The sequence below is a fragment of the Protomyctophum parallelum genome (assembly GCF_964188405.1).
Source record: "Protomyctophum parallelum genome assembly, chromosome: 4".
In the NCBI taxonomy this organism is placed as follows: Eukaryota; Metazoa; Chordata; class Actinopteri; order Myctophiformes; family Myctophidae; genus Protomyctophum; species Protomyctophum parallelum.
The window spans coordinates 8,941,018-8,957,517 of NC_139700.1; the positions used below are offsets into that span (position 1 = coordinate 8,941,018).

The window sequence follows — 16,500 nt, forward strand, 5'->3', positions numbered from 1 at the left end:
GAATACAAACAGCCAATAGCATATTACAAAGTTATCCCCCTCACTGGGGAAAATTCCGGGAGGAAAAACGGGCAAGCACCGAGCAGAGCTAAAAACTGGTTTTTCAGAAGACTAAATAGGACTAAGACTAAATATTCTGAACAAATTAACACTGAAACTGCATTTGGATGCTTTGAAGCCACAGTCGAAAGGGACAATTGTTTACCGAGGGGGCAATGATAATTTCTGCTCTACACCTCACACAAAAGCTGATGAAAAACTATTTGAGTAGTGTGACAGTAGGCAGCCACGTACGTCACACACAATTTGTGCATCATACTGCAACTCATGACATTCTCATTTCATACAGAACACATGTTGCATCATAAAATAAATATTTAGAGTTTCAGCACATTACTATAGACATGTATGGGGCAGGCTATAGCCTACTGTGTACATACTGATTGATGTTTGCAGTGTTGTTGTTGAGTGAAATCCAATCAGGCAAAGATTTTATTCGTGTCTGCTCGCAGATCAGTCGGTTTGTCAAGACAGACATATTGTGCTGATGGTGTGTGAGTGCATGTAGTAGCATGTAGTACGGTAGCACCATGGGTAAACATTTACTGGAAAGATTACCAGGGTGGTCTATTCCACCATTGCTATCTTAAAAGTAGGGTGACCAGATGTCCCTCTTTGCCTGGGACAGTCCCTCATTTCCATTTCAGGCGTCCCACAAATTGAGACCCTGTCCCACGTTGTGACTGGCAGGCAATTGCATCAGTGTTCAAATGCCCTAATAGTTTAGTCCCCTAATAGATGGCCTTCTGTTGTAACGCTCTCTCATTGTCTCTTCCTGCAAGATGTCTTTTTAAGCCTGTTAAAATAGCATAAAAATAAAGCAGGGCTTTAAAACAAAATGTGAGACACCAGAGGAGTTTATAAATGAATGGTCGAATATGACATCAAGGCATTTAATAGCAACTCAAGTATAGTAAGTTGCAAACCCTGAACTCCAGTATGGCTTGTGTGATACAAGCCATACTTCTGTCCCTCAAATGAACAACTTGGATCTGGTCACCCTACTTAAAAGCCAAGAATAAAAAGCAATTCATGATTAATTTGTTTAGTTTTCTTTTTCTTTTTTAATTGATTGATTGTTTTGCTGTTTGTTGTTTCTTTTTGCAGCAGGGACTGACAGCCCAGCGGTCTCTCTGAAGAATGGCAGAGTTGGAGGAGAATACTCCACGGTGAAAGGAACTGAGAGGAGAGTGAAACAGTACCTGGGCATCCCCTTCGCCCAGCCCCCCGTGGGGCCTCTCCGCTTCGCAGACCCTGTGGCCGAAGAGCCGTGGAAGGGGGAGAGGGATGGCACACTGCAGCCCCCCATGTGAGACTGTTTGACCACTGTTTCCTCAAAAGACAAAAGTATAAACTGACGAGACCATATAGCCAACCTCTCTTGTATTTCATGGCATTTCTTCTCTCTCTGTCTCTCTCTCACCGTGTCTTTCTCTCTCTCTCAATAATATGTCTCCTAGGTGTATCCAGGATCCAGCTATTGCTGTGCAGGTCTCTCAGATCATGTCCATTGATTACAGCCCACCGAGGGTTTCAGAAGACTGCCTGTATCTGAACGTATACAGTCCAGCAGAGGCAACAGCAGAAGACAAGCTACCTGTATGTTTCTGCACTTATATACATTTTAAAATATCACTCATTACAGACGCTCTTAATCCAGAGCGATTTACAATAAGCGATATAACACAAGGTACACCAAATGCATCGAAATAGTAATCTAGGATCATAAGTAAACTATATCATCTGTCAATGACAGATCAATAACAAACATACATCTATGACTATAGACTATGTCAATGTATTCTTCCACTGCAATAATCTTGTCTGGTCTTGTCCTCTCAGTTTAGAGTTGCCAAATCAATACGATGTGTGCATTGGTATGTCAACTCTGAACCTTGTTGTGTGCTCTGTTGTTGATGAGGTCATGGTGTGGATCCATGGAGGGGGCTTGACCATGGGTGCGGCATCTCAGTATGACGGCGCTCCATTGGCCGCTTACCATAACATGGTGGTGGTTCTCATCCAATATCGCCTCGGAATTCTGGGATTTTTGAGGTATGTTGTGCATATATATGTTTATGTTCTCCAGTCCTAGGATTTAAAAATGTTTGAAGTTTACTGGTGTATGGAAAAGAAGAAGAACACAAAGACTGTAATCAATGGCTATATGAAGTGGAACTTTGCAGCATACTGCCTTAGTGCCTGTTACAATAACAACTACTAAAGGTTAAAGGACCGCAACACCCAACACACTGCCGGAGGGCCTGCATGTGGTGTCAATGCTCTTCTCACTCAAAATGACTCTGAAAGATTCAAGTTTCAAGTTGTCATTTGTTTATTTCTGTTAAAAGCACTGGAGATGAACACGCTCGGGGTAATTGGGGTTTCCTGGACCAAATAGCAGCACTTGTTTGGGTCAAGGAGAATATTGAGATGTTTGGAGGAGACCCACAATCAGTCACCATAACGGGGGAGTCTGCGGGAGCCATCAGCGCATCCATGCTGGTAAAGAAAACAATTAAGGCATTATATGATAAAAAATACAATCCGGGTGCTCGATTTACATTCTGTAATATATTGGCCCAAGTGAACATTGGAATTACCGTGTGAAGACATAAAGATATAACAATAAAAAAAAAAAATCTCAAACTCAACTTTATTAGGATCTTCAAGATTCAAGATGTTTATTGTCACACAGATGTACAAGTATACATGCATTGTGAAACATTTAGGTTGGGTCTACAATACAATACACATAAATAAAATCAGTAAATAAATAACAATACTATCTAGCATATATGCCTATACGTATGTCAATTTAAATGGCTTTATGTGATGTTTACATTTTTACTTTTGCTCTAAACCAAAATATGGTTAGGAATCATCATGTTTTATTTGTTATTATTCCTAATCTGTCATATAGGCTATTCATAATGTTGTCATGACAGCATGATATATAAATATGATCCATATTATTTTCTTTCCAACAGACCCTGTCTCCACAAGCCAAGGGATTGTTTCACAAGGCTATTTTTCAAAGTGGAGTAGCAACACTTGGGACTTACACAACAAACAATCCTTTGGCGCAAGCTCAGGTATTATATCGCTGGTAAAGGTATAGTGTGAATTAACGCGAAACAATTAAATAAAATTGAACTATTTTGGAAACGTAAAATGACTTTTAATCCATCCTTCTAATAGCTTTATAATGCAGTCCTTTATAATGCAGTACTTTTGACTTCACGGAACACGCCTTTCTGCTTCAAAGATGAAGATGAAGATGTGTGTGTCTGTGCACTCCTTTCATACCTTCCTTCCACACCCAGATTATTGGCAACCTGACTGAATGTGACTACAGTACTACAGAGGAACTGGTCAGATGTATGAGAGGGAAGAGTCAAGATGAGCTAGTCAATGCAACCAAAAAGGTGGGTAGACATGTTCCCAGTTTCCCAACTCATATTGTTTTTCCAACTTCAGCCACAAGATGGCAGGCTAAGAACATCCTCAACCATTGAACTTAAATTACCAAATACCTGAACTAGTCTTGTAGGCTAGTAGTAAGGCTAGACTATTTTATCAGTGGTGGAAAGTAACTAAGTACATTTAGCTACTCAAGGACTGTACATGAGTAAGGTACTTTTTCTTTAGTGGGGTATTTCCAATTCCCAATACTTTTACTTCTACGCCACTATATATCGGATTCAAATATTGTACTTTTACTCCACTACATTTATTTGAAAACAGTTATTTGTATATTTTGATTATTATTATTACAAAACATACATTAACTACTTCGGACATTTTGAAAATCGTCGATCTACAAACTCAAAATGTGTTGCGCTGCATTGTGAGCTTGTAAATCGCCTTTTAATTTAAAAAATATTTTTATACATTTTGGAAACTTGAAACGGGACATTCTGCATAATAAGTAGGCCTACTTTTACTTTTGGTACTTTAAGTACATTTTGTTGCAAATACTTTTGTACTTAAGTAACATTTGAATTCCAAACAATTACTATAGAGTATTTCTACATTGCTGTATTAATACTTTTACTTCACCACTTTTCAATATATCTTATAATTGGTCTTCAGTCACTAGTAATAATCATGATAAAATACCACCATTCTTTTCTACTCAGTCTGTGTCTCATAGGAGGGCTGTGGGCAGTTCAGAAACCCGTCCACCAGTGACATCATCGTTAGGCAGATTTATTTTTTAACAAGATGTTTTTGACAAAATTATGTTTAGATTTGTATCGTGAGAACCATGGCGTCCATTTTCGCATTGCAACCTTTCAGGAATAGAAAGCCTGCAGTTTATATTAGCTAATTGCTTGGATTCCCCATCGATGATGTCACTGGTGGACAGGTTTCTGAACTGCCCACAGCCCTTCTACGAGACACAGACCGAGTAGGAAAAAAATGGTGCCATTTTATCATGATTATTACTGAGGACCTATTATATGAAGATGGGTTGAAAAGTGGTGAAGTGGTCCTTTAAGTAAAATTTGTGAGTAGCCTACTCTTTCCACCACTGCCTATTAATGAGGTTGGCCATTGTGTTCAGATGAAGGTCTATCTGGGAGCAGCAGTGGACGGCGTGTTTCTGACAGAATCAGCTGAGGAACTCCTGAAGAAGAAGGAGGTGGTGAAGGTCCCTGTCATGATGGGTGTGACCGACCACGAGTTTGGATGGATCTTGCCTCAGGTGTGAAGCTCTCATAATACGACGAGTTATTTCTTTCTCAGTTAAGTAGCCCATGTATTACATCATTGTAACTCATTAAATACCCTATGATGTAGGGCATTTGATTTTTACAGGACCAAAAGAAAAGACCCAAATACAGTACAGTATCATACAATTTTGGGTCTTTTTGGGGGTCCTGTGATGTTCCTTATGCCACAAAAGTAATAAGATTATAAGGAATGTTGAACACATACGAATGAGCAGTGTGTTTTTCCCCACAACAGTGACTTCACTGTTGATATGCTTGTAATAAACCCACCCACCAAGCAGCCCACCAAGGAGAGAGTGTTTGAGGATTGCTCATCCGAAATGCCAGTTGAGGATTTTGTTTTAATTTCCCTGTTCCCTCGTTTCTCTTCATTTTAGACTTTTGTCCCACCTGGCTGGCAGGATGGTATGAGCAGAGACTCAGTGCTAGCAGTCATGAACCTTTTCAACCCATCTGGGGTGAGTGCCGTGGATGTTTACGTGGATGAAAATAAGTACAATAAATCTTATGACAACCACAGAATAAACCTGATTAGACTAGAAAGGTGCAATTAATGGAAACTGCAAGTGTGGCTGCACTGACGCGAGTCGCGAGGAATCGACCGGGAACTAAATTCCGTCTTAGCATTTATATTATATATTGTGATGTAATGTGAAGTGGCAACAGCATGATCAAAAGCTTCACTTCTGTTGTGCAAAAGTTAACAAAAAGCGGGTTTACTTTGTTGGCAAAAAAACCCTGACTGAGAACAATAGTGTTAGTGTGTTGCCTATAGCAACCACACTAATTTATCAAGACATTTGGGCGAAATCATAATTTCATTCACCACCACTCTGTTAAAGTGTGAAAAAGGTTATCCTCTTTTTACAGGCCCCTGCTGTTAACCCCATGATAGCAGATGAATACCTGAAAGATGCCAAGACTCCAGAAGACATCAGAGATGGCTTCACTGAGCTAATCGGAGACATGCTGATGGTTCTACCTGTAGTCAAAGCAGCTGGCTACCACAGAGGTCAGTTCCCTCTTGTCAGAAAGCCCTATATGGGCATGTCATTCATTCCACAAAAATGGTCTAAAACTGAAAAAAGGTAAATGGCAAAAAACAATAACTGATCGCTTGTAGATCTTCTATTTTTGAGGGGTGCTAGCCAATCCAATGTCTGGCTTTCAGACATGACGTCATGTGGTAGCCAAGTCTATGAATGTTTGTCCTAGTCGAATATCCCCATGTATGGAGACTAGATATCCATAAACACTCTCCCAGATCCGATAATATGAATGGAAGTGAGAGTCTTCATTACAGTGCCCCTCACTTCACACGAGTGTGAGTTTTTTTTTTGTTATCAAATGTTACGAGTGTGATTTTTAAGGGCCGCTAGCCCCTCGGAGCCTCCTATATAGGCCTACAGCCTTTGTCCCCACACATCTCAATATTTGCCATTGAGAAATTAGGTCATATGTCCGTCAAATATGATGTAAATTTGTAGCAACACAAACATCAAATGCCATTGACAATGAAGAGAAATTTTACGTCATATGTAGACGAGCAAATCGGCTAACCAATCTGCAGTACTAAGTTCCGACCAGTTATTGGTCCGACAACGACAACCTACCTCAACCGCAAGCACGGAGCAGAGCATCTGGTCGCCAACCTTAACGCATTGCCAACCTCAATCTGGTCGTTTTCCGCATGTCGGACCAATGACATACCGGTATACAGCTTTTGTCCTGCTAAACTTACTTTATGCAAATTGACCGTCCTTAAATGCATGGCCAGTGGGTGGTGCATTTTGTATTTCCCTGAACCATCCCTTCTCTATATCCTCTGAAATCTGTTGAAAAAGATCTGCTTTGTTCTATCGTGTCCATCTCACTAGATGCTGGTGCCCTAGTGTACTTGTATGAGTTCTAATCTATTGTGTCCATCTCATTAGATGCTGGTGCACCAGTGTACTTGTATGAGTTTGTACACCGTCCCGAGATGCACAAGTTGACGAGACCCAGTTTTGTGAGGGCAGATCATGCTGATGACGTTGGGTTCATGTTTGGGGCATGTTTTTGGAATGGCCATATCAAAATCATAGGTAGGTATCAGTGTAAGGTTCCTGTGACTTCAATATAATGTTCTTTTATTGTATTAGTTTAGGAACCATGGTTAATTATGACTATTGCTCGCCATAATAAGTGCTGAATTACTGTGGCTATTGTCAAACCTTTGTTTTGGTTCTGTGCTGTGTATACCCCAGTTTGGAGAAATAACAATTATCCAGAATTACATTGTAACATGAATAGAAAAGGACATTCTGGAAAATATTGTTTTTGTAGCCTCATGACTTTGCTATTATATTTGCCAGTATAGGCCAAATAATTATTGATGTCTTTCAGTGGTTTCTAATGTGTGTACCATTTTAGGCACAGTCACCAAGGACGAAGACGAGCTATGTAAAACTATGATGGCATACTGGGCCAATTTTGCACGGACTGGGTGAGTGTAGGCTCTGAGAGGTGCAGCACCAACAAGAACACCGCATTGTGAGCTACGGTATCTGATATACCTGGTTGACAGATTGATTAGTGCAATCATTGAATTTAGTATGAGGGCTGATTCGCTTGTCTGGTCAGTTACTGGAGGCTGCCAAACATATAACAGCATTCATTGATTCAGTTCAGTTTTCTTGCAATACATTACCGTAGCGGTATCTGTAATCATAAATGGTGCATTTATATAGCGCCTTTAAGGCGCTTTACATAGATTGTGCATTACATTCACCCATTCACACACACATTTATACACCAATGGCGGCGGAAACCATGCAAGGTACCAACCAGCACATCAGGAGCAATTAGGGGTTCAGACAGTGTCTTGCTCAAGGACACTTCGACACTAACTCTGGGTGAGCCCAGTTTCGAACCGGCAACCTTGCGGTTGCCATCCAGCCACTCTACCCCTGAGCCACCGCGCCGCCCTAACCACCGTAATCATGATTTCACTTATAATGTTCATATAGTAGCGTTTAGTACAGATAATTGACACATTGATAATTGCCACTTTGTCTTTTGGTTTTTCAATTGTATTGTTACCACAATCATACATTTCAATACCTTGTTGATTAGTTAAATCTATATCTTCAGCTCTCCAAATGGTCCTGGGCTGGTGCAGTGGCCGTTGTACGACGATCAGAAGCATGAGTACATGGAACTGGGGCTGACGCAGACGGTTCGACAGAAGCTGAAGAAGGACCGGGTCCATTTTGCTACAGTCACCCTTCCTGAAAGGATGAGAAGCTTGTATGCAGCAGCAACCAAAGCTGGGAAGTGATCACATGACGCAGCTGCGATATTAGGTCAACAGCATGATCCCGTGAAAGAGTCCCCCTTGCTGTACGTAATAGCTGGTAATGTTAAAGGTGGTGTGTAGGCTGAGTGATATTTTCTGGTCACTCTGTATTCAGATAATCATTGCTAGAGTGTTTGTTCAATGACAGTGGTATATATGCAGTGCCTCCCCGGCTCTTTAATAAGCAGAAAATACATTTTCAGGTGGGTTAGGTTGCTAATTTCATCCAATGCAGGAGAGTACCTATTTATCAACTTCCTTTTCATAGTGTAAAATGTGTCAAGTGTGTATGAGTTCACTCTATTGATTGTAATCTATTGATAATTGCATGTGATGAGGAGAGTGTGGGCTGTTCATAGTATGCTGTATGGGGCCGACTCTAGACATGGACCCTCACAGTACAACAGGAAAAAGCCCTGGATGGCCGTCTACCCAAGAATGCTACGAATGGCACTAGGTGTCACATGGACGGACCGCATCAGAAATGTGGACCTCTATGGGGACCTACCACGGGTCACGGACAAAGTCAGACAGAGAAGGATGAGGCTGGCAGTGGCAGCCTGGCAGGGCACTGCGTCAGGCACACAGAACTTGAGGCAAGTGAATTGACTCAACCCAGCCAACCCAGGGCAAAGCCAGGAGGGGAAAGAAGCATATACCACCTATGTAGACGTACTGCGGCTTGACAGCTTAGCTAATAACACTGCAGAGCTCAAGAAGCTGATGTTAGATAGGAAATTGTGGAAGGCAGCAATCCAGGAATCACGAGTTGGTGACCTCACTCTCACAGTAACTAGCTATTGACAGGTATCCTGTCCTGAAAATGCATTTTCTGTTTGCTAAAGAGCATGAGAGAGACAGGGAAACCCCTGTTACAGAACAAGCACTCTATATTAGCAATGATTGCAATTGATTCATCATTTTATAGAGATATTTAACACATATTTTAACATTGTTTTTAAAACAATAGATCACTTACTAGTACATGCTATATCCATGTGGCTAGTGTTTATTCTTAGAGGGACTGTTATTTGGTTCCAGCCCAGAATCATAGTCCAAGATGGCAAGCACACGCACGCACGCACGCACGCACGCACGCACGCACGCACGCACGTACACACGCACACACGCACGCACACAACCATGACCGTGGCTTTAGTCCAATTAGTCTTGAAATAGTTACATTTTTAATTTTTTATAGATGTCTCTTCTAAATACTTTAGATGATTCGTTGCTTTTGGTCAATTCTTGTATAATAATAATAATACACTGCAAAAAATATTGTTAGTTGTCTTGTCTGTGTGTCTTTCTTGGACATATTCGTTTCGTTTGGAGTGTGTGTGTGTGTGTGTGTGTGTGTGTGTGTGTGTGTGTGTGTGCTTGATTGATTGATTGATTGATTGATTGATTGAATACTTTATTAAGTATGCAAGGACAGGCACAGGCAGGGGAGTACAGTAGGCCTACAATATAAGGTCTGCTAACTGGATCATGAAACCAGAAAAGCCTTTCGGTTGGTTTCCATTGGTGTCCTCCTCACAATCACAAGCTCAATTCATCGAAAAATCATTCTTATAATAAACCCAGATAAATAATTTGCCTTCAAATGCAGACTAGCGAGAATTGCTCTCAGTCTGAACATTTTGTACATTCGGGCTTGCCCCCATCATTATCAATAAATCCATGTTGCAGTCTTGCAGAGATGCTTGCTCATAGGCAGTCTTGTTTGTCGACGTCATTGGGTTCCCCCTCTGCTTGCCTGCATCACCGTCTAGCCAAACGGAGCATGCGCACTTCATTCCTACAGTACCAGAGCAGAGCTTACGACGCACACACACAACACAGAGAAGACCAGCCCCTCTATTGCTGCTACCTCGGAGGGACCTTCCATGTACGTACAGCTGTTATTTACACAAATATATTAATAAGTTGTAGCCTGTTTTAATGATGTGCGGTTGCATTTTGTTTATTTTAAAGAGAGAACCTGGCCAAAGCATTCAGGTCCATGATTCCTTGATTCGCATTGAACTTGTGTTCATACATCAAAATGTAAATCCTTGTCAGACGGGGGTCGTGACGTTTTGATGAATGTTGTTTTCAGGCTTTCGGGGGTACCACACACACACACACACACACACACACACACACACACACACACACACACCACACGGACACAACCCGTTTTTATCATGAAACTGTTGCGATGCTATATTTTGGCCATGCCAAACAAAACATAGCCTACCTGCTTAACATTACAGGAAACGTCAGCCTTTTTTTGCCCTGTTTATTCAGTGTTGTTTCCTGAAGCTGTCAAGTGCGCACGTACTAGTGCAGTCTGCGCTGCACAGTGCAGAGCAGCAGTTTGTTATTATAGCCAGGACGCCAATATGTTCAGCACATTATATTAATATTATTAATAATAATAAACTTTATTTATAGCAGCACCTTTCATACATAAAAGGCAACCCAATGTGCTTCACATAAAACAAATAACAAGCAGCGGAATGCCAGAAAACTAAAAAGCAGGTCAATACAAGAAAAGAAAAAATATATATATACAAATTAACAAATCAAAATAGCAACATGAAGTAAAATTTCACGGGCAAATGGGTAATTACTACTACTACTACTACAATAAAAATGAATCAAATAAATAAATATAATAAGAAGAATAATAATATAATTTACAGGTGTATTTGGATTGTGGTTATGGATTTTGTTTTTATTAAATATAAAATGGGATATTATTACGCTTTCATTAGAAGAGGTCAGGCTTTTAGGACATTGCTTAGTCTAAACTTGGTTTTGATTGGCACTTATATGCCTGTGTTTTTGCTGCTATCTGGAATTGCACATTGAGGACAACTTCCTTTACAGTTGTTTTTAATAAGGTCCATGATTACTCCATAACTCTGCCGGCATTCCTTTGACATTGTCTGTCAGTGACAATAATTTGATACTTTGTTGTGTTCCCAAAACGTACAGTAGGTCTATTCTGGGAAACATTCTCAGATGAAAGGAGCTTATAATAAAGTAGAAGTGTTCACAGAGTAATTGACACATTTTCAACTTAAAAAAGAAATAGATAATAACATGTTGCGAAAAACACACAATACAATACTGGAACCTGACGTCGAAATAAATAAAAACGTTCGCTCTGAAAGAATATATTCAAAGATGTGTGCCGCATTTTTACGACTTTTCAAAAATAGCAGACCTACAAGTTCATGAGCTTGTAGATCTGCTATTTTTCCAATATCTAAACTAAAGTATAACATAATGCTTAGTTGAAACACCAAAATGGGTTCCCACCCAAAATGGGTTAAATCCTATCAATGGCAATGCATTGAGTTACATGGGGCCGTGTTTTTGTATAGGTGTCTCTGGTAACACAACTGGCCAAACACACTCACATACAGGTAAACAAACACACTACCGGCATGTACATAATAATACTAATAATATCTCTCTCTGTGCCCGTCTCTCCCTCTCTTTCTCTATAAGATAGTACACATTCTGAACTATAGCATCAGTCTAGCCATTCATTGTGTGGGTCATGTCATGTGAGGTGAAGAGAATTGAGTCAATTTAGCACTCAGCCATAATACTGACCAGACCATAACTAATCACATTTCCACGCGCGTTATCTGACTGCCATCAGCCACTTCTGCCTGTCACATCGCCAATGACCAGCCTGTAACTGTAAGGTGAAGTTACACAGTTCATTCATACAGTGATCTGAGTAGTAGGCCGATAGGCTATAGGCCTAGCCCTAGACTAGGCCGTCTAGTGGTGCTGTATGTTTGCATTTTGCGATCACATTTGACAGTGGACAACACATTATGACTACAGAAGAGAGAAGCAGAGGGCAGACCAGGTATTGGAGGCCGTAGCTATGTTTCACCAGTTTCTATTGAACCGGGCCTCCACCCTCAGGGGGGCCTCCAAGCTCCAACTGAATGTCAGTCAACCACCACCACTCTTGACCCTCTCTATCTTGCTCACACACTGCCTTGCTCTCTCTCCCACAATGTTAAGTTATCTATTTTATGTTAATATCTAGCCCCATATGTGCCCTCTCCCTACGCTCATTCTGTAGCTCCGAGATGAGGTCACACACTGGGCCCCTCCCACCGCGTTTCAGAAACCTTTCAGAAACGGCGCAAGTTTCCGCTATGTAAGTCTCTTACCCTGACGCCACGATGAATCCAAACGTGAAGGGGACGTGAAGGTTTTACACTAATTCAACCATAACAACGCCCAAGAAAATCCAACTCTCCATTTGAACCGAGCCTTTACGTCCCGCATTTTGACAGTCGCATCCATGTTTTTAAGACATCAAGGAAGTTGTGGCCGCATCCGCACATTACTGCCTCCTCTGGTAAGAATGGTCAGATGCATTTTTCACCTGTATGTTTCTGCACACTCAATAAAATTATTGGTCACTTAACCAATTTTGTCTGCGCATACCGCATGGTCATTTCACTTCACTGCATACATCTACATCACTTTCACGTCGAACTTGTACAAATATTGCAATGACGGAAATCGAACGGATATTAGACTCAATTTCTCAATTTCACTTGAAAGATGAACAGAGGAAAATCTTGACAATACTTGCTTTTGGGGAAAATGTGTTCTGTTCTTTACCTACTGGTTTTGGGAAAAGTGCATGTTTCGGTTTGTTTGGAAACATATATGACATGGTAAGTTTGATTTTATCCTATTGACATTAATAATAAATAAATATCTTAGCATAATTGCTGAGCATGCACTATAACTATCTATCTATACATTTATGCTCTTGGCCTATAGGCTACCCTATGCATCCATCCCCGTTAATCTCGTAAATTTAACTCTTATTTTACAGCTGCACCCGGGTGAAAACAAACACATTGTGTTGGTAATAAGCCCATTAAAGGCGCTTATGAGTGACCAAGTCAACACCTGGCAGTCTCTTGGTGTAAATGCTGCAGCCATCACTAGAGAAATGCCAAAAGAAACAAAACAAAGTAATTACACATTTTATTCACTTTTTAGCCCACCTATGTACAATTTAAAAAAAAACTGAATCAAAGTGTGTAATGTTAAATTAACAAACCATTAAAAAAAAGCATAAAAATCTTTTATACAAATAAAATACAAAAAAATACAAAAAGCTACCGTATGTACATTTCTAGATTATTATTATTTTTTTACATATTCCACAAGGGATCCTGGGTGGAGTGGCCACACTTGTCTTCCTCTCTCCTGAGTGTGTCTCCCAACCACAGTGGTGGTCCTGGATTCGGGAAATGAGTGGTAGAATATGCCTGCTAGCACTAGATGAGGTGCACTGTATGACCACATGGTATGTATGACATTTAACAATAATATTACTTCAACAGTCAACACCTCATTACTTTTTTTTTTCTCCTTTTTCGCTTAATGAGCCACATTTTAATGATGATGTCCTTGAAGCAAGCAAGGCATGTGCTTCCCAACTTCACAGCCAGCTTTAACCCATTCTGGGCAGGAACCCCTTTTGGTGTTTTAAGCATTATGTTATACTTTAGCTATTGAAAAATAGAAGATCTACAAGCTCATAGCACGGCACCTGCTATTTTTTTTTAATCGTGAAAATATGGCCCAAATCTTTGAATATATATTATTTCACAGTGAACGTTTTAAACTCAAATCTTTGCTTCTGGGGGGGTCCCTGGCTGGAACAACACATTTTCAGATGGGGGTCATCTGCCAAATACTGATAATTCCTGGGGCTCCTTGACATGAAACAGTTTGAGAACCACTGACATAGAAACATAAGGTTTTTCATAAAACTGTCATGATTTAGAAGACATTTGTAGAATCTCGTGTCAGGTCTAAGTTATGACAATACTGTTCATGTTTTGTAGATACAGATAACATTAATTAACATGAATGTTATTTTGTCTGTGTAAAAGGGGTAAAACTTTCAGAGCTGACTACATGAAAGTGCCAGAGATCATGATTATCCTGAGGTGCCCGGTGTTGATGTTGACAGCAACAGCGACTGAACAGCTTCGAACAGAAGTTCTGGAGAACATGGGCCTCTCCCTTGACGAAGTGGTGTGCATCTCAGCATCATCTAACCGGTAAAAACAGTACACTGTGTTATACAGATACTCCCTACAGAGACAGTGTATGTACAGTATGTAACCTATTATACTATATGTAATGTGAATACACATTACACAAATACATACTAATATTTATTTATAGGAAATAATTAATATTTGTATTCACACATGTGCAGCCAAACATTGATTTTTATTATTATGTAGTCAAAATATCCACCTGTCAATGGAGAGATGTGCGACGTCGGACTTACTAAAGGAACTGCCTTGGCTGGTGGCACAGCTGAAAGATTCAGGGAGGCATACAATGAAAACAGTGATCTACTGCCGGTAGGCCATGTCTGCATCACAAGCAATTAAAACATTTTTGTAGGGTCATGCTAATATGTTATTTCTTGTACAATTAATCTATAATTATAACTGAGTATGACAGATGTGTATTTAAGTTTTATGTCATATCTTTTCATAAATTAAAGAACTATTCGAACAGTGGCCAAGGAATACCGGAAAATAAAAAAGGCTTTGGGGACCAACATGTACGTGGATGGATCGGGCAAAAAGGAAGCGAAAATCCTGGAAATGTTTCACAGCCACACCGACGAACGCACACAAGACCGTATACTTAAAACATTCAAAAGGCCAGACAGCAACATACGTTGCATAATAGCAACTGTGGCATTTGGACTGGGTGTACAGGTTAACGACATTCGTCAAGTGTTGCACTGGGGTCCATCAAATGATTTGATGGGTTACTGGCAAGAAGTGGGAAGGTGTGCCAGGGATGGGCTCCAGGGGAAAGCCATGCTTTATATCTACCCCCAGTCAGTAAATGCCAGGTTCATAGACAAGTGCATGCTGGATTTGATTGGAGCCTCTGAGTCACAGTGCATACGGAAGGGCGTACTGGAGTACTTTTTCTTGTCCGGCATGGAGAGAGATGAATTAACTTTGGCATGCAACAAATCAGCTTGTTGCAGTGTGTGTGACACAAGAGGTAATTATTTTACCTCAATTGAGCATAAATCAAAAAGTATTCACATGTAATTGACTATTCAAACTGGCAGATTAAACACAGTGTAACATACCTTTTTGAAATCCTACTCATCGGTGTCTCGAAGTTCCAGACGCTCATCCATCTCTTCTGCCAGCCTCATCATGTGGTGAGCCATCTTCTGAGGATCCTGGATGCCTGGAGAGTTCTTGAACGTGTTGAAGCCCTTGTGGTACCTTCCTGGTAAGTACTCAAAGAGTCCATCTCTGTGGAACTCTTTCACAAATGTGGCTATGTCCTCCCTATACTTTTTCGTATGTGAAGACGATGCATGAGTTGGGGAATCAAAATTCCCCAATCCAGCCTCAGAAAAGAGCCTGTCCATCTCTTTTCCAAAAGAACCTGACAGCTCAGCACAACGGGCAATTTGCTGGTCAGTGTAATTGCCTCTGGACCTTTTTAGCATCTCTGACAAAAGAAAACACGATCCGGTTACAATAATCAATATGTAATGTGACATGACCACATTTATACAAGGCATAATGAAGAATCAAATAAATACCTTTGAACTCATTGTTCAGAAACTCATTCACGAGATCCAATCCCACATTGCCGCCTGGTTTCCCTTTCAAATTTGCCACACGATTCCAAATCATATCTTGTCGTAGTCTCTCCGGAAGGTGACCTTCAATTCCTTAAAACAGAATAATAATAATTCAGGGCATGAAAAGTAGATCCTTGTTTAACCCCATTTAGACCTGAGGCCGATTCTCCAAATGTCTTCTAAATCCTGACAGTTTTCTGAAACACCCATGTTTCTATGACAGTCATCTTCATGTCAAGGAGACCAAAAAATATATGTATTTGGCTGCCGACCCCCATCTGAAAATATGTAGTTCCAGGGACCCCCCCCCCATAAGCAAAGATTTGAGTTCAAACTGTTCGCTCTGAAAGAATATATATTCAAAGATTTGCGCCACAGTTTCACACTCAAAAATAGCAGATCTCCAAGCTCGTAGCGCGGCACTTGGGGCTGCGCTATGAGCTTGTAGATCAGCTATTTTTCAACAGCTAAAGTATAACAAAATACTAAAAACACCAAAAGGGGTTCCCGTTCAGGTTAAACAGGATAGTCAAAGTTTATCATTTGTAATTACTAATCTTACCTGTCAACATTTGGTGGGCAAGGATAAAATATTTTGGATGAGGACGCTTCCGGTTCCAAAAACTCAGCATGTCCATTTTCCAAAATGCAGCCATTTCCGTGCCATCGCCCTC

The 16,500-nt window shown here is 40.5% G+C and overlaps 2 protein-coding genes across 2 annotated transcripts in view; both read left to right on the plus strand.

Annotated features, from left to right (window-relative positions):
* Positions 1-8,118, plus strand: part of ces3 (carboxylesterase 3) — a gene marked incomplete at its 3' end in the record, with an annotated part of 9,135 nt that extends 1,017 nt beyond the window's left edge. The window contains exons 2-13 of the mRNA XM_083764131.1: positions 1,168-1,369; positions 1,521-1,659; positions 1,982-2,115; positions 2,412-2,565; positions 3,051-3,155; positions 3,387-3,488; positions 4,631-4,771; positions 5,177-5,257; positions 5,670-5,811; positions 6,734-6,883; positions 7,212-7,284; positions 7,932-8,118. Coding sequence (XP_083620257.1) covers positions 1,168-1,369; positions 1,521-1,659; positions 1,982-2,115; positions 2,412-2,565; positions 3,051-3,155; positions 3,387-3,488; positions 4,631-4,771; positions 5,177-5,257; positions 5,670-5,811; positions 6,734-6,883; positions 7,212-7,284; positions 7,932-8,118 — 1,610 coding nt within the window. The remainder of the gene's footprint in view (positions 1-1,167; positions 1,370-1,520; positions 1,660-1,981; positions 2,116-2,411; positions 2,566-3,050; positions 3,156-3,386; positions 3,489-4,630; positions 4,772-5,176; positions 5,258-5,669; positions 5,812-6,733; positions 6,884-7,211; positions 7,285-7,931) is intronic.
* A 1,863-nt stretch (positions 8,119-9,981) lies between these two features.
* Positions 9,982-16,500, plus strand: part of kiaa0513 (KIAA0513) — a 35,474-nt gene continuing 28,955 nt past the window's right edge. The window contains exon 1 of the mRNA XM_083763462.1: positions 9,982-10,027. The gene's annotated coding sequence lies outside the window, so the exon portion shown is untranslated. The remainder of the gene's footprint in view (positions 10,028-16,500) is intronic.